A 21,037-nucleotide genomic window follows, 5' to 3' on the forward strand; every position below is an offset into this window, starting at 1 on the left:
GATTTTATAAAGAAAATGTGTGTGTGTGGGAAGGGATAAAATGTGGTTTTGAAAGACGAGTCGGACGGGATGGATGGCATTTCTGTGTGAATTGCCGTCGGTGTGCTCGTACCTGTGTGGTAGGGCAGGGAAGGGAGATATCCATCCTGTCACCCCTAAGGACCGAGTTGATGTGACATCTCACCTAGCTTCTTGTCGTGCGAACCACTTGACCGTTGTATGGGCAACGGCTTAGCATAAATCCCACTAGTTAGTCTGATAGCCATCAGGAGAGATGAGAGCAACGGGTGACCAAGGAGAAGGGATAAGCTCTGTGTGACTTATGCCCTGGTTAGACCTCGGAAATAGGTTGAGTAACCCCTTGGTGGATCCCGTGATGGCTAGTCAGGTCTAGCTAAGGTGGGTAAGGGCTTCGATGGGATCTGCACCGGCACTAAGGTGTTCGTGTTGTGGTACCCCGCCTATGGGTAAAGTTGCACACCTCTGCAGAGTTAAAATCTATTCGAATAGCCGTGCCCACGGTATTGGGCAAGTTACGGTGTGGTCACATAACTAGTGTTTCTCTCCGGAAATGGATGGGCTGGTGTGAGTTGTTTAAAAAGTGTCCGGCAATGTGCCGTGTGCTACGGCGGACGGGGAGTCCGGTAGCAGATTAAAACTTGGATCCTGTGTGGATCATGACCGTGTGCTCCTTGGTACAAGAGAACTCGTTTTAAAAATGCTTTTAAAACAAACCCCTGCATACAACAGAGTTTTCCGCAAATAAACCATAACCTTATCCTTGGATTATCCTGTGCATTAAATTCTGTTATACCCCCGCCGCGGGTGTGATTGGACTTGCTGAGTACGTTTGTACTCACCCCTTTCTTATTTTTACAGTGGAAGACCCAGACTACATCCCCGAAGACAACGAGTAGGGTTTCGTCCTGCACCCAGTCTTGCCTGTGGTTGAGGCCACCGTGGGATTCCGCATGGCGCAAGACTCTGATGATCCCCTTTTCGTAGCTAGTATAATAGTGTGCGTTTTAGTTGTAATCCTCGCGATAGTGGCGCTTCACTGCCCATTACCGCGCAAAGTTGTACGGTGATGTATCATCTGATGCAATAAAAGTGTTATCAGCCTCCTAGGACTGATAATTCGACACTTTTAAGTCTTCCCCGATGGGGGGACGCTTCAGCTGCCCACCGAGGGATATACCCAAGGTGGTAAGTTTTGGGTGAGGAGACGCCGAGATCAGGAACTCGAAGGTACAAGGAGCACAAAGCTTAGACAGGTTCGGGCCGCAAGATGCGTAACACCCTACGTCCTATATGGTGGCTTGTATTGCTTTTGGTGTAGAATGACCTAGAGATCGTGTTTTGAGAGGGGTCCCTGACCTCCCTTATATATCCGAGAGGCCAGGGTTACAAAGATACTAACCAACACCAGCTGAGTAATCATACCAGAGCATATCTCGAGTAGATTCCCTCTATACCGGTTAGCTCTATCTCCTATTTAAACGGGATAAATAAGAGATAAACAAAGCAAATAAGAGATAAGACGGACTTAATCTCTTAAATTACACTATGTACACAGTCCCGTAGCCTCGGTCTGACAGCAGGTACTGGACGTTCAGCTTTGGTGTGAGGAGGGGAAGGTGGTGGGAAGGTTGGTTTGGACAATGTGGGGGCAGAGTGGTGGGTCCACGCGCGGGTGGTGACTCGCCGAAGTTGCGGTTCGGGGCGACGAGCTCAGGGGCCTCTGGTGGGGCTTTTATAGGCGCGAGGGAAGGGATGGTGGCCTGGGCTCGAGCCGTTGGGGAAGGCCCGACCAGGGGGCAAAATCGAGGGTGCAGCTGCCTCGCTGGCGCCAGCGGGGGCTCGCGTAGCGCCAGTAGTGCCCGCAGCAGAAGAAAGTCACTGCGTGGAGGCTTCCTGAGGGGAAGAGCAAGACTTTGTGGGCCCGTGGAAGATTTCCAGGTGCTGGCAGGCCCACTTGGCTGGGCGGCCTCAGCTGCGCCGGGTTACGCCTGCCAGCTGGCCTGCCTGCGATGGGACATGGCAGTGGGAGGAGAGAGGAGGGAGAAGATGGGGACTTAAGCGTGAACAACAAAAATAGTAGGGGTTTGGATGAAAAAGGAGCTCAAACTCATTCTTCCAGGGTCAAATCAAAAACATTTGAATACTAAATTTGTCCAACTTTTCAAGATATACATTTTATATTTAATGACTATGCTGATTTGAGCAATGTATAAAAAGTTATCTTGAATTTCCAGAAACAAGTATTTAAATGACACGTCATTGCATGTGAATTTTTGCACTGTTAGCCCTTGAGTTCAACTAGACTTTTGTGCCCTGGTTATGACAGATGTGCCACTAAAATTTTAGAGTCAGTTGTGATCAACTTTGAAAGTTACAAGGGTTGGTTTGCAAGATTTTAAATGTTTATACACATATTCATTTGCTTGAAAGGTAGATTTCATAGGCTGTTTTATATTTTTCTTGCTCTTTATGCCTGATTTCATGTTATGGATCTTTGTTTAGTTTTCTAGACACCAAGGGTGTCACATGGTTCGTCTCGACCGCGCGGTGCCTGTGTTCAGTGGGCTTCGCATTGATGAGCTTACAGCGTTCCTTCTGGATGTCGTCTGCATCTTCTGTCTTGATGTTGTCTGGAAATTCAATACCCATTGTTGCGTCCACATCTTCATCGAGTGGATCAAGGAGGTAGTCGTTGTAGTCGTCTAGCTGGACCCGTTCTACGCCTTCACAGTCCTCGCCAGCGTGAATCATGAACACTTCTCAATTGGGCGTGAAGCGTTTGGCACTCCGCACCACCAGGCCCTCGTCTTCGTCGGCAGAAGGAGGGAGGGGTCTGCCTTCTTGAAAAGGGAGTTCGCCGGGTGTGGTAATGGATCGTGGTGAACTTGATTTTAGAAACCTGGAGGGTTTCATGCCCTTTCGATGCTCAAACCTGCCCGACCAATTTGATCCCCTTACCAGACCCCGGGGCTTACTTATTGTAGGTGTCATATGAGCGGCTGAATCCGAGTAGTTTTCGGAAACAGTAGCCCCCCGATGCGCAGTAACTTCTCCTTCTCTGAGTGGTAGTAGTTGATCCAAATCCTCTTCCAATGCGGAGAGGGTCCTGGGTTGAACCGCCTCAAAGAAACGTAGTTTTGATTCATGGGCGATTTGTCGATGAAGCTGACTAGTCGGAGCTGATTCCGACAAGTTGACCGTGCGGAGCTAGTCACCAAGTAGTTTAAGACTCGTCCATGACTGATTTCTAGTCGAGACGAGTAGTTGGACTAATCGTTGGCGTCGCCAAGTTGACGAAGTAGTCGTAGCTGCGGCTCGAGCCGAGTAGTCGAGGTCGTCGCTGCAGCACGTCAATGTTGTGATGCGAGCTGGAGTTGGGCGGAGTAACTCAGAGGGCTCCAAGCCCATCCAGTGCACGAACCAGCCCTGCGGTGTATACGTTATGTTCAAACCCAGGTGACTGCCCGAAAACAATTTGGGGTAGTCATCAGATTGCAGGTGGTTGTCAAGGACTCGGGCCTCCTGACAAGCTGTGGCTCCCTCTCCTCACGTCCTCCTCGACTCTAACTTGAATGTGTAGTACTAGTTAACGAGTACTCTTCGTTTGAGTCCGAGTAGTTGTCGAAAATGCGGGGGGGGGGGGGGGGAAGGGGCCGATAGGCGGTGGCTCCCGCGTCCTCGAGCTTGAGCAGACGATCTAAGTCCTCCTCCAAGTCGGAGAGGGACTCGGACTGTGTAGTCTCCTCAAATTGGTTTGAGTCTGATCCAACTAGTTCTGGTGCAGCACGAGTTGAAGTCGCATCAAAAACGGACATCCTCTCGATCTGCCCGGCTAGATCGGGGAGTAGCAACTCATCGAGGTTGCTGCGTCGAGTTGGTGTAGAGACCTCCGGCTTCCTGGAGTCAGCTAGGTGGCTGTTGAAGCCACACAAGCCGTTGGTGACACAGATCCAGGAGCCGAAGATGAAAAGTATACCCTCATCGAGCACGGTGCTGGTGAAGCTGAAAGATGCCATCGAGTTCTCCAGTGGATGCTCGATGAACACCCCTACCTAGCGCGCTAGCTGTCAGTGTTTTACCGCCACGCCCACCGAGAGATACCCCCGAGGTGGTGAGTTTGTAGATAGGGTGTCATCAAGATCAGAAACTCGAAGGTGCAAGGAACTCAAAGTTTAGACAGGTTCGGACTGCCGAGAGCATAATACCCTACGTCCTGTGTGGTTTATATTGTCTTAGGTGTTGATCGGGTGATCTTGGATGATCCTATGCTTGGAGGGGGTCCCTGCCCGCCCTTATATAGTTTGGGGCGACAGGGCTACATGGAAGTCCTAGTCGGGCACGAGCCCACGAGTCCTCCCCGAGTACTTTTTGGATAGTTTCCTACTATTTCCAACTAGTTCTACTACGGTATGAGTAGTTACAACAGATGTGGGGCGTGAACCATATCTCATCCCCTATCTTAGGATATGTACGCTATGTGCACAGTCCCGTGGGCTCGAGTCTGATAAAGCAGGAGGGTCCTTTCTTTTCCTCCTCGGGTCCTCAAAGGATTACTTAGTGTTTATGGCAAACTGACTCATTCTTTTCAAAAAGTGCTTTTCCGTTGATGTCCTAAGTCTTTGTGAGTATAGGATGATTTTACAGATTTTCAAGCAGATTCTGGACATTTTATCTTTCCTTGGAAGCTTGGTTCTAGCATTACTTCTTGGTTGGTGCATTTGTCTTTCTTGTTTATTATAGTTTGATGCAGTTAAATCATAAATATGTAAGATATGATTGGCCTTTTATCCCGTCTGAGAGATATTAGCATTGCTTTTTCCATTTGGACATTTGATTTTACACCAGAGATATTTTTACTAGCAAGCTTACCGGATCTGATTGGGCTGGTTAGGGAAAGCAAAATGCCTGCTTCCATGGTACACGTTCCATTATACGTGCATAATAGAATTCAATTAAGAAATTGATAGACTACTTTTGTTTTATGATCACGATTTTGTTTTCATGATGATAAGAATCATCTCTTATATTGAAACAGTTTTGTTGACAGTTAGCCTTTCATGTGCAAATTTGCCGTATGGAATGATAATTGATGTTTTAATGCTTGATTAGCTCAATGATAAGGCAACATTCCAAGCCAATAAAAAATGTAAATGTTGATGATCAGATTAGGGGCAAGGTCGTGAATAAAAATTATAGCGCGAGAATAGATGATAAATATTTTTTATGAGATAGATTGTAACAAGTTAACTAAATATATGTAACTATTTATTGTAACAAGTTAACTAAATATATGTAACTATGTAAATAAATCTGAATTGCAATAGTAGTATGCAACAAATTTGTTTTTCCTGTACCAACGTACGGGCATTTAGCTTTCCTTTAAATGTTTCATTTTGAAATAGGGTTACAATAGCATGTATGCAATAAATTGGATTTTTCTCCTTACTATAAAAAGAAGAACCCCTATAATGGTAGAGATACAAAATTAATGTTGCTTTCCATTGGATTTGCTTGCTCTGGCCATATCTGAAATATTTGTTCATTGATTGCTGATTACTCTTACAGTGAGGATGAAAGATGTCTATGAATACATCAACAACTACGGGAACTTAATTAACATTATAATTAATGTTTGAATAATTATGATTACAATCATTAATAAAATTTGCTAATGTATATGTTGGCATATAACATGGATCATGAATGTTTTTCTTTATTACTGTTCATTGTATTAAGTATTTTCATATACGAATATAAAGTTTTCTTACTAGATCTTTTAAAAACATGTGCTAAATTGTTGAATATAAATAATTATAGTATGGGTTAAGTTTTTTATTACCAAATATTTTTAATCTGTGTGATACTAAATTGTCAATTACTATATTCTTATTTACAAATTTTCTCTTAAAATATATCCTCTATAAAAATATAAAATTATAATTTACTAGATTTTTTATAAATATAAAATTTCTATTTAATAGGTTTTCAATACACGTGCTGCACAGCACGTGTGTCTCTACTAGTGGATGTTGATAAGGTCCTTCCATTTAGCAGTAGCTTCTTAAGATGGCTCATTGAGATCCTTCCAAACAGCCTTGCTTGAGGATAAGGAGAGATAGAAAAGATGTGGGTAATGTGGGTCCATAGATGCTTTGGAGGCTTAGCCAAAAATTGGATTATTGGAGAATGCTGATATGTACTTTCTTAATCCTAAATTATTAGTCGTTTTAGTTTTTTAGATATATAAATTTTGCAATAAATTTTTATATACACCTAGATATAATATGTATCAAGATGCATAACAATAATTATGCATCTAGTAAAACGACTAATAATTTAAAACGGAGAAAATAATAACTTATAGCTACTAATTAGCTCAACCGTTGGACAAGGTCTAAGAGATCTTGGCTACATTTGGTTTGCGCCAGCGTGCACCATGCCGCGGTTGTTGCCGTGCCAGAAGTTTAGAAGCAAACTGAACGCCTGCAACAGTTTTCGATGCGAGAGTTGTGACGCGGTTTGGCAAACTGCGGTAGCGATTAAAATACGCGAGTCCTCTGGTTGCGCATTTGGGTATCTCTATGTCACTTCATGATGCAAATTTAAATCATGTTTGTACTATTAGGGACTTATGGCTGCTTGTTATAGTTCTTATTAAGGGGCTGTTTTTATTGAGTGACTAAATTTTAGTCCGGTCACGTCATATGTTTGGATGCCAATTAAAAGGGCTAAACATGAGCTAACTATAAAAATAATTGGAGTCTAATTCACGAGATGAATCTATTAAACCTAATTAATCCATCATTAGCATATGTTTACTGTAGCACAATATTACCAAATTATGGATTAATTAGATTTAATGGATTCGTCTCGCGAATTAGTCTCCATTTATACAATTAATTTTGTAATTAGCCTATATATAATACTTTTAATTGGTGTCCAAAATTCTATGTGACGGGAAAGTTTAGTTACCCTATCTAAACCCCACTTAAGGCTGTCTCCAACAAAAGAAGCCATTCGGAGTAGGCAAATACACGTTTTGCCTATCGGTTAGGAAATAGCTACGGTAAGTATTTTTTCTGACCTCCAACAGCATAAGCAAAAGCATATTGCATTCTACTGGTAGTTGGCTCCCGCCAACGGCAAGAAATCTCTCTCCTCCCGAATCGGCGAGTTCTCCCTTACCGCACAACCTTCTCTCTCCTCCCGCCCAACTGGCCGTTGGTCGAGCCGCGGATGGCTTGGCCTGGCAGAGCATGCATTTTAACTTCCCTCTCCCCTGCTAGTCAAAATGCCTTGCTTTTATGCCTATTCTGTTGGAGACGGATATCTAGTGCTATAATACTCTCATAGTAGCCATTTTGCCTTTGCCTAGCCGAATAGCTCGCCTGCTGGAGTCAGCCTTCAGTCATATATAGTACATTGTTGTCTATGATTCGTAAGGTTATTGGCTTAACTGTATCTAGCAGCAATAACACCACGGTTGGCTCTAGGCTTACGTCGACCCAAATTCTGGTGTTACTGAAAGATCACCTAGAACTTAATCCACCTACCAGAGATTCAACCACCACTGTTCCCATCAGACGATGCAACCAAGTAAACGGTGGCAGTACGCTGAAATAACTGAGTTACCGTCATGATAAAAGGGCCATGTAAATTTTCTCCCAGTAAAAAGGTCCATCTGCACGTGCATTGACCAGAGGCTTAACAAGAATTTATAGTCGGAACACATTTAGGATGGAATCGTGGAAAAAGAGGAAATCCTGGAGATTTTGAAAAAAGGGGGTTATAAATAGCTTTTGTTACAGTACCTCCAAGCATTTTTTTTCTTAGGGTAGTTTGGCTGTCCGGGGATTCCATCGAGAAGCCGTAGTATTTTCTACATGGGAAAAAATAAAATAAAGAGACTCAATCTCTCTCCCAATTGCATGTGGGCCCCACAATCATCTCAAACCATCGATATATCCACTCCCCCATATTAATTCCAAAACCACCTTGTTTCATTCAGGGCCGAATCCGGTAGATCGATGGATGCAGTGACGCAACAGTGAGCCAACCAAATCCCCGTTGCCGAGCGCGCGCCATCCGAGACGCACGGCGAAGTGGCCATGTCTTCCGTCGCTGGCTGGCCCACCGCCGTGCCGTGCCCCGGCCCCGCTCCGCAGGGCAGGTATCGCTCCATCCATGGTCCCGAAAGTACGACGTACGTCAAACTCGTGATGGGCGTTCCCTGTTCCGTTGGCCCGCTGCTCGCGCGCGCGTGCGTCCGTCCTTTCGGCCGACGAGAACGGTATGCCCCCCAAGCCCAGCGGTGATGTGCACGGACGCACTCCTCCCGTCCCATGGCAGGGCAGGGCGAAACGTACGCGCGCTATCTACAGCTTCTGTCCCAAAAAAACTGTTAGTTAGAAAATTTTTCATATTACCTTTAGTTAGTAGTATTTGATTAGCTTTTTACCTTTCTCTATGCAATTATTTCTTAATATTTGATATTGTTTTAATTAGATGGATTTTACTGCAATCTAAATGAATAGTCTTGGACTTTACTACGATCTAAATCAATAGTCTTTATGGGATAAAATTTGAAGTCTAAATAAACCGTCTTTATGGGATGAAGGAAGTACCTAGCAGCGCCACGGTAACCCGCCTTGATCTTGGTTTCCAAGGGGTGAGAAAGGAATTGGCTGGAGCCGCAAGCACGCGAGGCAATTTTGCACATGGATCGGTACCAACTCGATCATCGGCACGTACCGACTCGTGATCAATTTATCATCGATGTGAGGTGGGTGACACTGACACGGTGCTGATCCAATTATGCTGTCATGGACGTCGGAGCGGGCATGGTTTCCGCGCGCTAAGGCCAATCTTAGCAGGTGTTATTGTACAATTACCAAAACTGTGAACTAAGTAACCAAACCTTTTGAAGAATCTCTCGCATCCTATGAAACTTCCCCTCCTCTCTTTCATAGTGGCTCTGCCTACTACTCCCTCCTTTTATTTTAGGTGTCGTATAATTTTTTTGAAAAATGACGGGAAAATATGTCGTATATTGGTCCGCTCTTCGATCCTGGAGAAAATTAAAACCGATGCAGTTAAGCGCTCCTCGATTCTGTGGAGAAATGAATCAGCATGCATGCAGACGGTGGAATACAAATTGAATGGATGACGAGTGCGGAGATGAGCAGCAAACTACGTGCGATTTGCACCTTGCCCGCAAACTAGCGATGGCAGATTTCTCAATTCGAAACGTAGCGGAGCTCGATGGCGAGTGCAGGCGCGGCGGCGTCGTGCGCGCCGGCGGCGGAGCAGAAGGAGGAAGGAAGCTCCTGCGTGGCGTGGACTATGCGCCAGACTCTTTCGAGAGTGAGGAGCATGGCACCGGCGAGTACGGCCACTCCGCCAACAGCAGGCGTTGCAGCCTCGTGCGCTCCGACGGCAGAGCAGGAGGAGGAAGAAAGCTCCTGCGTGGTGATGTCGGCGAGGATCATGATGTTGCGGAGGTCATCAGCTACATCGCTTCACTTGCAGAGTGCGTCTTCAAATCGGATCGTGCTACTGCTTGTTTAGTGCAGTCCTGGTTGCCAGTACTACTTCCTGGTATTCATGGAGTAGGTGCAATCCAGCGCAAAGGCAAAGGAGGAGCATGTTGTGCAGGCTGCACTGATATTGGCCGGGGAAGAAGATGTGGTTGGGGAAGAAGAAAATGTGGCTGAGGAAGAAGAAGTGGCAGTGGAAACAAAAGATGCAAAGCTTGACGATGTAACCAGGGAAATGTATGCAATTATATTCCCTTGCATGTATGGCAAACAAGATGTTTAATTCGGTTCGGTTCATATATTTTTAGTACTTTGATGACTTGAAATACTAATGCAAATCTCAATATGACAATTTGATTCATGCAAATCTGAATCGAAATGGCAAGAACATATTATTATTTTTTTAGTTAATTTAGGGAATCTAAAGCTTGCTGCAGAATTAACTTGTGCATCTGATGAAAAGGAAAAGATCACTCAAGGAGGAATAGATATGCATGAGTCTGTACTCCAAAATGGTTACAGCAGGAAACTTACCTTCAGCTCCTTCTTCCGCAGGCAAGTTTAGATCAAATGCATGAGTTACTTCATCTATTTGAACAAAAGATGATGGATCGTAAACAGATTGAATAAAAGATATGCAAGAGAGTAAGAAAAATAAAAATTGACCTTTTTCAATCTCTTCCTGAAACAATGGTTTATCAAAATCAAAGACATCTTCTGTTATAACATCCCAGTTTACGGGAGCATTAGGATCAACTGGATCATCTTCGACAAGCTCATTGAGGCCAAAAACAAAACCGGTGTTTGGCTCTACCATTGTGTAGGAGAAAGCATGGAGGAAATGGCTTGGAGTGGTGCCTATAGATTCAGTATTTATTGGGAACAAGCCTATGGAGTGGCACCAAGGTTTGAAATTTGAAGCTTGCTTTTTTGGCCGCTGAAATTTTGGCCAAAAAAAATTGGCATGCATGCCTGCGCAATTTGGCGCGGGCGTGTGCAGTTTGGCAGGATGCAACTTGATTGGTTTGCGTACCTGTGCAGTTTGACGAGAGGAGAAAACAGCGTGGGCGCGCGGCAGGGAGAGCGCGCGGTATGCGTGGCGGGACGGACGAATTTGCATGCGGAGGCTACCGACGGGCTGCATGACTGCATGCAAGGAGAAACCGATAATACAGTCATTAATTGCCGGAGAGTGGTTACCGAGAAGATTAAGGGGTGTTTAACCACCTCCGCATCAGAGGACTATACGACACAAAAGGAAGGAGTACGACACTCCACTGGCCTAATTAATCAGGGAGGTTCCGAGACCGTGATTATTGTTTATAGTCGTTGCGTGCGCAGTCGGAAAGACGTACAGGAAACTAACACGTCTGCATGACTGTTTCTAATCTTTTTTCCCTGTGAAGAAGATTTATGAAATTTATAATAGAATATAGTATCAAATTCGTACAAAAATAATGTAGTGGTTCAGGCCCATATCGTACATGCAGCAATAAATTCATTCACACAATCACACGAACGGGATGCAAAGTACAACTGGTAACAACAACTTCACCTGGCGTAGGTCAAACATCGGCTAGCCTAGCTATTCATTTCAACAAGGGAGAAAAGTGACACTCTTAAATTTTCCTTCATTTAGATTGAAATTATTGAACTGCACGTGCAGTGACCAAACTGGAAAAACACTCGCAGAAGATCCCTCAACAACCATCCCCCTCCAACTAAAAATCTCCGTGCCCATGCTGCCCTGCTCTAATCCTCTCGAGTATGGCTGTATGCCTGTATCTCTCACTCATCCTCTTCCGTGTGGGCCCCACGCCCGTCCCATCCCCTCAGCAGCCAGCACCATAATAGTCTTGGCACCCGTGGTTGCCCGAATCCCGGCCCTATTAAAATCCCCCTCGCTTCGCTTTCCTCCCCAAAACGAAGCCAAAATCCAGGGGGGGGGAGAGAGAGAGAGAGGCAAAGGGGAGGGAGGCAGCCGGCAGCCATTACTCCTCAGTTCTCACTCCCACCAGCCACCACCGCCGCCGCTGCTGCTGGGGACGCCTGCAGCAAGTACAGGCGGATATCCGCTTCCATTACTGTCTCGCGGCGGCGGATCAGCAGCGGCAGCAGAGGGTTCGCTTCGGCGGCCGCAATAAATTCCGCCCCCCCCCCCCCCCCCCCCCCCCCCCCATGGCACGGAGGGCCGCCTCCTCGCTCGTCTCCCGCTGCCTCCTCGCCAGCAGGGCCGCCTTTGCCGGCGCCGCGCCCGCTGTACCTTCTGCGCTACGCAGGCCAGGTAGCGTCTCGATTCGTCTGATTTGGTTGCTCCGCGCTTCCTGGACATGCCGCATGCGTAACATTAACATAATAATCCCTGCTCCTGCTAATTCGAAGCGAGTAGCAGACTAGCAGCAGCACCAACTCTTAAATCGCTACCTGGCCTTATCCGCTCGTTACAACGTCTCCGAATCTTACGGGTTCTTGATCATGGCTTGGTTGTTGATCAGCTCTGTTTTTTCTTTTGGTTTCGTCGATATCTTCGAGGGGCCTGGTTGCTGCGTTGTGTTCACCTTTTATTGTTGGGCTTTGGATCTTAGCAGCCGAGCAGGCATGGTTATCTGAATTCCCCCCGGGGGGGGGGGGGGGGGGTGGGGGGTGCTGCCCTTTGTGTAAACGCGCGCCAGCTCTGGATCCCTTTAGATTAGATTGGTGTCAGTCCTTGGTTTGCTTCAGTTTCTTCATTCTTTTCTATCTGTATTTAATTATTGGTTCATGCCTGACCTGCTGATGTAAAAGTTGAATCTTGTATATTTCGCCCCCTTTCATTCATACGAAACAAAACATGATTTTGACCTGTAATCTCTCTGAAATTGGTTTTTCTAAACGGTCATCTCTTCATCACTACCCCCACTCTCTCCCCCCCCCCCCCTCCACCACTGTCTCTCTCTCTCTCTCTCCCCCTACGTGTGTGTACGGTACGAGCCTTGGAGCCCACATCTCTCGGAGAAATGGTCCTGGCAACTCTTCCATATGAAACGTTGATTTCACCCACTGTCTCTTCCTGTGTCCGCTCTGCTCAGCTGAAACGGACGGAGGTTACCTGGATAGTGGGGGAAAAAACTAACATTGAGAGGCTTTATGGCCACTTCCGGCTTTGCCCTCGCCCTGACGACTCATGATGTGTGGCTTCTTGGCCTTGCGTCATCAGTGAGTCATGGAGGGAGTAGGAGCTTGGAGACTTTTTGTGTTTCGTGTGCTCTGGGGATAAGATTTAATGGGACATGATAAGAGCGTGTTTTTCCTCCAGTCCTTATCCGTACAGTAGAAAATCTGAGCGTTTGGATGTCTGCAGTTTTGTTTGCTACCACTCAACTGCTTGATATTGGATTGTCTGTGGCGAGGTTCAGCAAGTCACTTTTCGGAAAATACATATTGCAAAAGATTCACGATCTGCTTAGCAAAATTCTCTAGGTAACCGGACTGTGTTGTAAATTTATTTCAATGTAATGTGAAAAAGGATGGCATCTTTCAAAATCTGTCATTTTTTTGTTGTTGCAAAATTGACATTTTGCTCTGTGCCAATTCTGATCGAATGGGAGATAATTGACAAAATGATGTGTCCTTGTCTCGTAGTGGATGAAAATCAGGACTTTTAGTTTTCTGCAGTTTTGTTCCGAAGCGAACTACTTGCAATTGCTACTGGGCCACCATTGTGTGCTTCACCCGGTCACCTTTGGTACTCAACACATGTTCAAATATTCATGTCCCATTTAGTAAAATTTCCTCCAAACCTGTGCCTTTTGTAATATTTTACATTTCACCTTTACCAAGTCTTACCTTACTGAACGTAAGCTACCTGACAAAATGATGTGTTCTTGTCTTCCTGAATAGCTAACTTCCATCTGTTCTGCTACAAGAACTGCATTCACGAAATAGTGCAGTCCTTTCAGTCCAGTTGTTGCTTAACATGAGTGAAGTTGTTATACTTAATCCAATCATCCGAAGAACAAATTCACTGTGTTTGAAATAATTCTATAGGATTGCACTAATAATTTTTCTTATAAAAACAAGAAGGATGACACGAATGATGAGCTTTTGTCTTACTATGTCATGTTTATTCACCCTTTGATGGCACAAAATATGATCTGAGGGTCCCGTTTATCCTTTTGGCTTCTGTACATCCATCCGGACCTCATTAATGTATTTGTTTCTTAGAAATCTGTTACTCATTAATGTCTTGACACATTTATGAGCAAAGTACTGTCATGTCTGATCACAGTGCACGAATTATGCCTGCAGATGGGACATGCGGACTGTTGCCAGGGGTCCTTCAAAGGTTCAGCACTGCAGCAGCAGCAGAGGATCCCATCTCGCCCCCAGTCCAAGTGAACTACACAAAGCTCCTCATCAATGGCAACTTTGTTGATTCCGCATCTGGTATGTAACTTTCATTTCATTCATATTTGAGTGAATTATGCTACTTCAGCTGGTTAGCATCAGTTCAATTAGTAATAACTAGGCAGATTGGCGCGCTATGTACGCCTATACCGAAGATCTTAACATAAAGTAAGAATGAAAAATACTGAAGAAGAATGCACGCCAGAAAAATGAAGAAGTTTACAGAAGAACTCAAGTTTGTTGATCGGATAATAAGAAGAGAAAACAAATGATTCAACAATACTAAGAAAATAAATGATTTTATCTAAGTGTTACCATAATTGACATGAGATATTTTTTTAACACATGAATCACGATAGTTCATAACGTAATGGTTAATAATGGTGGTTACGCATTTATCCATAACCTTAACGATGTATAACGTGTACTGCTATTGTTTTATTCTTTTTAAATGTTTTCAGAGTGTCCAAGTGGAAGCTAGTACAGAATCCTTTATTAGAAAAAAATTACGGTCTTCTCTCAAAACTCAAAGGTGTTTGTCTTTTCACAAATTTAATTTGGCTATAGCTTGCTGCTTCCATAGCTGAAGAACAATGAGTTATCAGCATACTTTACCTCAGCCTGTGTAAGATCGCCTGTGGCTGCAGAGCCGGGACGTGACTATGCTGAAACAGGGGGCATGTGCATGTGCAATGCTGTAACTTTGTAAGTGTGCATGGGAGCTCTAGAAGTGCAGCACTAAAGCATTAAATAAAAGCTTCCATTGACCTGAACTGTTGCTACAGGAACCTGACCTTCTGAGCGATTCGTGAAATCCTGGCCCTTTAGTATAAGTAGTAGATGCAACCTTGAATTTTTTTTAACAAAAAAAAACAAGTAACAAGGCTGGTACCATAACCACTTTGCTGATTTCTGTTGAAAAATCTGGGCTTGGTTTCTGTTGCTTAATATCTGCTTATTGTGTGGTGCAAAAGAAGAATAACGAAAGTGCCATATCTTATGAAATATTTCGAGATGATATGCATGCAACAAGCAAAAATGCATATTTGTTTATAGTAAAAACACACAACGTTCTAAATCATTCTCCTTTAGCAGCTATGCTTTACCACAAGGCACTACACTTCTAAGAATTCAAACATTTGTAATTGTACACTCTATTATTAAACACAAACCCACTTCGCTCAAAATACAATAGGTTTTAGTTTTGTCCAAAGTTAATTTGACCAAATTTATAGAAATAAAAATGCACCAACATCTATAACATCAAATTAGTTTCATTAAATCCACCATGAAATATGTGTTGATAATGCATTTATTTGGTATTGTAGATGTCAATATATTTTTCTATGAATTTGGTCAAAGTTAGAGAAGCTTGACTTAAGATAAAACTATGAAACTAAACATCTTACATTTTAACAGTTTGCATTTTAGAAAGGATGGAGTATTCACAAAAAATATTGCCTACTATAAACCTGCTACATGGCACATGTCTATTGTAGTTTCTTTTTTTGTGTCTTCTATGATAAGTCAAACTCACCATTTACGCTGTGCATTTTCATCTCATCAGGCAAGACCTTCCCGACACTGGACCCTCGTACAGGGGAGGTGATTGCTCATGTGGCTGAAGGTGACGCAGAGGATGTTAACCGTGCCGTCGCTGCAGCACGCAAGGCTTTTGATGAGGGGCCGTGGCCGAAGATGACTGCATATGTAAATACTCATCTTGACATTTTAGTTTCCGTTGTGACATTTGTGGCATCCAGCCATGCTCACAGCTGGTCGGAATTTATCTTTGCAGGAGAGGTCCTGTATCCTGCTACGATTTGCTGATTTGATCGAGAAGCACAATGACGAGATTGCTGCTTTGGAGACATGGGACAATGGGAAGCCATATGAACAAGCTGCCCAAATTGAAGTACCGATGGTGGCCCGTCTTATGCGTTACTATGCTGGTGACTGCCTTATTTTTTATATTAATTAATGAAAGTTTTCAAGAACAATACAACATACTTACATGTCTGATCTGGTTCCCTTTTTTTATTTGGTCTGCAAGGTTGGGCTGATAAGATCCATGGGCTCGTTGTGCCGGCTGATGGACCACACCATGTACAGGTCTTGCACGAGCCAATTGGCGTTGCAGGTCAGATCATCCCATGGAACTTCCCACTTCTGATGTTTGCCTGGAAAGTTGGCCCTGCTTTGGCATGCGGGAACACTCTTGTGCTCAAGACTGCTGAACAAACTCCTCTTTCAGCTTTGTATATCTCCAAGTTGTTGCATGAGGTTGGTGCAACTAATATTTCGTGTTTTGTTTAGTTTTGTTTGTAAGGGAAGTCAATTAATAATCAATTACTGTGATTGCACCTATTAAATTTTCATTGAGAGAATAGGCTCTGTTTCATCCGACAACCTTTTTTATGTTCCATTGATGCGTGTTGAGTTTTATTGGGAATAAAAGCTGCTATAGGATTTGTCAAACATGTTTTTTTATGTAAGTAGATATATGGAGTGATCTCACAAAGCTTGATGTTGTTTTACTAATTTTGCTCCCTTGAGTTGCTAGGCACCACCACTAGTCCCAACTCCCAAAAGGGGAACAAATTAGAAAAAAAAATTACAAATTGTGTTAATTGAGCATCCAAGAGCCAGATGTTTCAAATTTCAGTACACTTGGTCAATTGTTTAGTTCTCTGTTTATGTGACCTTGTTCCAATGCATATATAGGATCCTTGTTTCAATGCAAATATAGGATGGTTGAAACACAGACTACACAAGTTTAAAATAACTTTCTCCATCTATGCATAATGTAAAGAGCAACTGCACCTCATTTTATCTTGAGGGCTAAAAATCTCAAGGCGGCCTGTTAAGCAAATCATATCTTATTCATATAGAGAAATAGAATGGATTTGCATGCGTACTTTGGTGACTGATTGTAAGAGTTTAGACCTATGGATTGATCAGGTTAATGCAACATCTATTTGAGTTGAAGATGAAACTAGAATGTTTTAATCATAATTTTTTTCAGAGAGACAGGAGCAGGCCCCTACTGATTAGTGATTATATTAGATATACATAAAAAAAGAGTGTTTACAAGATGTAAAACCAGAAAAATATTAAACATATTTTTTCATAGTTATCACACATATATTGCAAGTATAACTGCATTTGCAGACCTAGCCGTGCTTTGAGCGTGCAATGAGCAAGTTGTCATATATAATATATAAGGAATATTGTTTTATATTGCCTGTACAATTTCCTTTTGAACCAGAGCTGATCATACTTTGCATGTTAAATAGGCTGGACTCCCTGAGGGTGTCGTGAATGTTGTCTCTGGTTTTGGTCCTACAGCTGGTGCTGCTCTTGCTAGTCACATGGATGTTGATAAGGTAAGCATTTTTCTTGTATTTTCTTGTAAAAGATGGTGAGAACAACAATATAACTATGATTAATCATATATTTCTTTCCTTCAACAAAGATTGCATTCACTGGATCTACCAACACCGGTAAAATTATTCTCGAGTTGGCTGCAAGGAGCAACCTTAAGTCAGTGACACTGGAGTTAGGAGGCAAGTCTCCTTTTGTTATCATGGATGATGCTGATGTTGACCACGCTGTTGAGCTTGCACACTTTGCCCTGTTCTTTAACCAGGTATTTGTTGGCATTATGTCAAAATTAGCAGATAGTTGTGTTAGTTTTTATTACTTTACCAAACTTCTTTATCTTGTCTTATCAATGTTTAAGGGACAATGCTGCTGTGCTGGGTCTCGCACGTTTGTACATGAGCGTATTTATGATGAGTTCGTGGAGAAGGCCAAAGCTCGTGCATTGAAGCGTGTTGTTGGCGATCCATTCAGGAAAGGTGTAGAACAGGGCCCTCAGGTACATATTGTTCTGATTCAGCATGTTTAGTAATTTCTAGTTTCCAGCTTCTATAATCACATTACCAGCCATTAATTTTGTGGAGCTTCGTTTGGGAAAGGTTTGACGTTTCCTTCATGTAGTAGATACGTTGCCAACAAACTCATACTTATTTCTCAATTCACCTATTGAGCTGTTACTTTGTCAGTTATTATTCAATACAACTCATGCAAGTTCAACAATTCCTTCAATCAGCAAAAACCATACAATAGAATCCTGCAAGTTTCTTCTTTTCAGATTGATGACAATGTTTCCTATTGTTACTCTACAGTTCCTCCTCGTCTGGACAGATGATAACTTGAAAAATATTGTTTGTTTGTAGATTGATGATGAACAATTCAACAAGATCTTGCGCTACATCAGGTCTGGTGTTGACAGTGGAGCTACCCTTGTGACGGGTGGTGATAGGTTGGGTGACAAAGGTTTCTACATCCAGCCAACGATTTTCTCAGATGTGCAGGTAAGCTTTGACTGCATCAAATTACTACTTCAAAATTTCTTTTTGTCTCTTGCAAGATTTGCTTAATGTTTCATAGAAAACAAAAAGGGTATGCTTAATGTTCATAATATTGCTGTTACAGGACTGCATGAAGATTGCTCAAGAGGAGATATTTGGGCCTGTTCAGTCGATCCTCAAGTTCAAGTGAGTATTATGCTCCTGTTGATGTGTCTAATTTCTGAAACTCTGAGTAATAGCCATGCATTTAAGAATTGCAAAGAAATCTTAAGCAGCAATAAATTGGTTTATGACTTTTTTTTGCCCTGCTTTAACAGAGATCTGAATGAAGTTATCAAGAGGGCAAATGCGAGCCCATATGGATTGGCTGCAGGTGTGTTCACCAAGAGCTTGGACACGGCCAACACCCTGACACGCGCCCTGAGGGTCGGTACCGTCTGGGTGAACTGCTTCGATGTCTTCGACGCTGCGATCCCCTTCGGTGGGTACAAGCAAAGCGGCATCGGGAGGGAGAAGGGCATCGACAGCCTGAAGAACTACTTGCAAGTGAAGGCTGTCGTCACCCCTATCAAGAATGCTGCGTGGTTGTAGGGGTCGCATGTGTGTGACCCTCTGGACATGGACTGCAGAGGTTCATTTCCTCACCACATCCCGAACAATGTGAAGATGGCGATGATCAGATAGATGACGATGAAGAAGAAGAAGAACAGCTCTAATAAGATTGCCCTAATAAGCCTTTGGTTGGTGCCTATCTTGTGTAATTTGGTTCCTCCCTTTTGCTTTGAGATAAGACTGTTATATTATTGTAGCAACAGAAAAGGAAGTTGGAAGTGCAAGTGGTCAGCTTGTTTCATTTCCAAATATAGTAATCGAGCGCGGTGGCATAATGAGTAGCTGTATCTTAAAGGGACGACGGAGCTGGATAAAAATTGCGATGAACATGGAAGTAGTTGAACTTGGCAGCGTCGAAGCCAATCAAAACGCGCAGATGTGGGCTGCTATGCCAAGGAACTACGTGATTTGATTTTTTGGATACGCGTGAGCGGTCTTTGATCTCAGTGAGTACTTCGTTGACGAAGTATACCGGTCGTTGGACCTTTAGCACATGGCCCAGCTTCTCCCTTTCGACCACAAGAGTGGCTGACCACATGGGTGGCGGCCGCAAGGTAGAGTAGAAGGGGCTCTCATCCCTCGGGAGCGACGAGGATTGGAGCCGAGGTTAGTAATGTCTTAGGTTGTCCAAAGCCTACTGAGCCTCTTCCATTCTGACGAACGAGTCCAACTTCTTGAGGAGTTTGTACAGGGGCATCCCCCGCTCACCCAGTCGGGAGACGAACCGACTGAGGGCGGCCAAACAGCCGATGAGCCGCTGCACGCCTTTCATGTTGCGGATGGGGCCCATCCGGGTGATGGCCGTGATCTTTTCGGGGTTGGATTCGACGCCACGCTTGGACACTATGTATCCGAGTAACTTCCCCTTTGGAACCCCGAAAGTGCATTTTTTGAAATTTAATTTGACGCTAAACCTTCGGAGGTTAGCGAACGTGGAGTCTAGCGTCGCGATCAGATCTCCCGCGCAAGGTGCTTTCACGACTATGTCATCAACGTAGACGGCGATTGTGGGCTTCGGTTGCTCGAGCTGGTTGGGTTGCCGGGATGGGTCGATCTGATCGACAAAACACTTCTGCATGCAACGCTGGTAGGTGGCACCGGTGTTTTTCAGGCCGAACGGCATGGTGAGTAGCGGTACGTGCCGAACGGGGTGATGAAAGAGCTCGCGATCTGGTCGGACTCTTTCATCGCAATCTGGTGATAGCCCGAGTAAGCATCCAGAAAAGAGAGGATTTCGCATCCTGATATGGAATCAACTATTTGATCTATACACGGCAAAAGAAAAGAATCCTTGGGGCATGCCTTGTTAAGGCTAGTACACTCAACACACATTCTCCATTTTCCATTCTTCTTTTTTACAAGGACGGGATTGGCAAGCCAGTCAGAGTGGTACACTTCCTTGATGAAACCAGCTGCAAGGAGCTTGGCGGTCTCCTCGCCTATGGCCCTGCGCCTCTCGTCATCAAAGTGGCGTTGGCGTTAGTGCACGGGTTTGGAACCCAGCTTTGATGCGAAGCTCATGCTCGGCGACTTTCCTCGGAATGCCTGGCATGTCAGAGGTCTTCCATGCGAAGGCATCACGATTGGCGCGTAGGAAGTCTACGAGCGCGCTTTCCTATTCGGCTGGAAGCTGGGCCCCAATTTGCACGATCTTGGTCGGGTCGTTGGTCGACGCCAATCGCCTTGGTGTCCTCGGTCGGGCGGAAAGCACTGGACGAAGTCGGCTCGTTGGAGTCGGGGGCATGCTCCGTCACCGTCTAGCGAAGCTTTTGGAGCTCAGCGGAGTTGGTGATGGCGGTGGCGAGCTCGAAATGCTCGCAACCTCAGGCGCATGCCTACTCGAAGGAGCTGCTAACCGCGATGACACCGTTTGGCCCCGGCATCTTCAACTTGAGGTAGGTATAGTTGGGGACCGCCATGAATTTGGCGTAGCATGGGCGCCTGAGGGATGGCGTGGTACGATCCCTCAAAATCCACTACCTCAAAGATTAGGGTCTCGGTGCCGAAGTTGCTACAATCGCCGAACGTGACCGATAGCTCAAGATTCCCCATGGGGTACGCCCTCATGCCTGGGACGATCCCATGGAAGGGGAAGATGGAAGTGTG

General features: G+C 44.5%; 1 protein-coding gene across 1 annotated transcript; it reads left to right on the plus strand.

Annotated features, from left to right (window-relative positions):
• Positions 1-11,476: 11,476 nt before the first annotated feature.
• LOC112888778 (aldehyde dehydrogenase family 2 member B7, mitochondrial-like) lies at positions 11,477-19,212 on the plus strand. The gene is made up of 11 exons (XM_025955103.1): positions 11,477-11,841; positions 13,845-13,982; positions 15,511-15,653; positions 15,742-15,895; positions 15,997-16,226; positions 17,240-17,329; positions 17,419-17,592; positions 17,686-17,823; positions 18,185-18,322; positions 18,444-18,505; positions 18,637-19,212. Exons 1-11 carry the CDS (start codon positions 11,736-11,738, stop codon positions 18,908-18,910), a joined length of 1,647 nt encoding a protein of 548 aa, XP_025810888.1. The 5' UTR covers positions 11,477-11,735; the 3' UTR covers positions 18,911-19,212.
• Positions 19,213-21,037: the final 1,825 nt, after the last annotated feature.

The sequence above is a fragment of the Panicum hallii genome, chromosome 4 (genome assembly GCF_002211085.1).
Source record: "Panicum hallii strain FIL2 chromosome 4, PHallii_v3.1, whole genome shotgun sequence".
In the NCBI taxonomy this organism is placed as follows: Eukaryota; Viridiplantae; Streptophyta; class Magnoliopsida; order Poales; family Poaceae; genus Panicum; species Panicum hallii.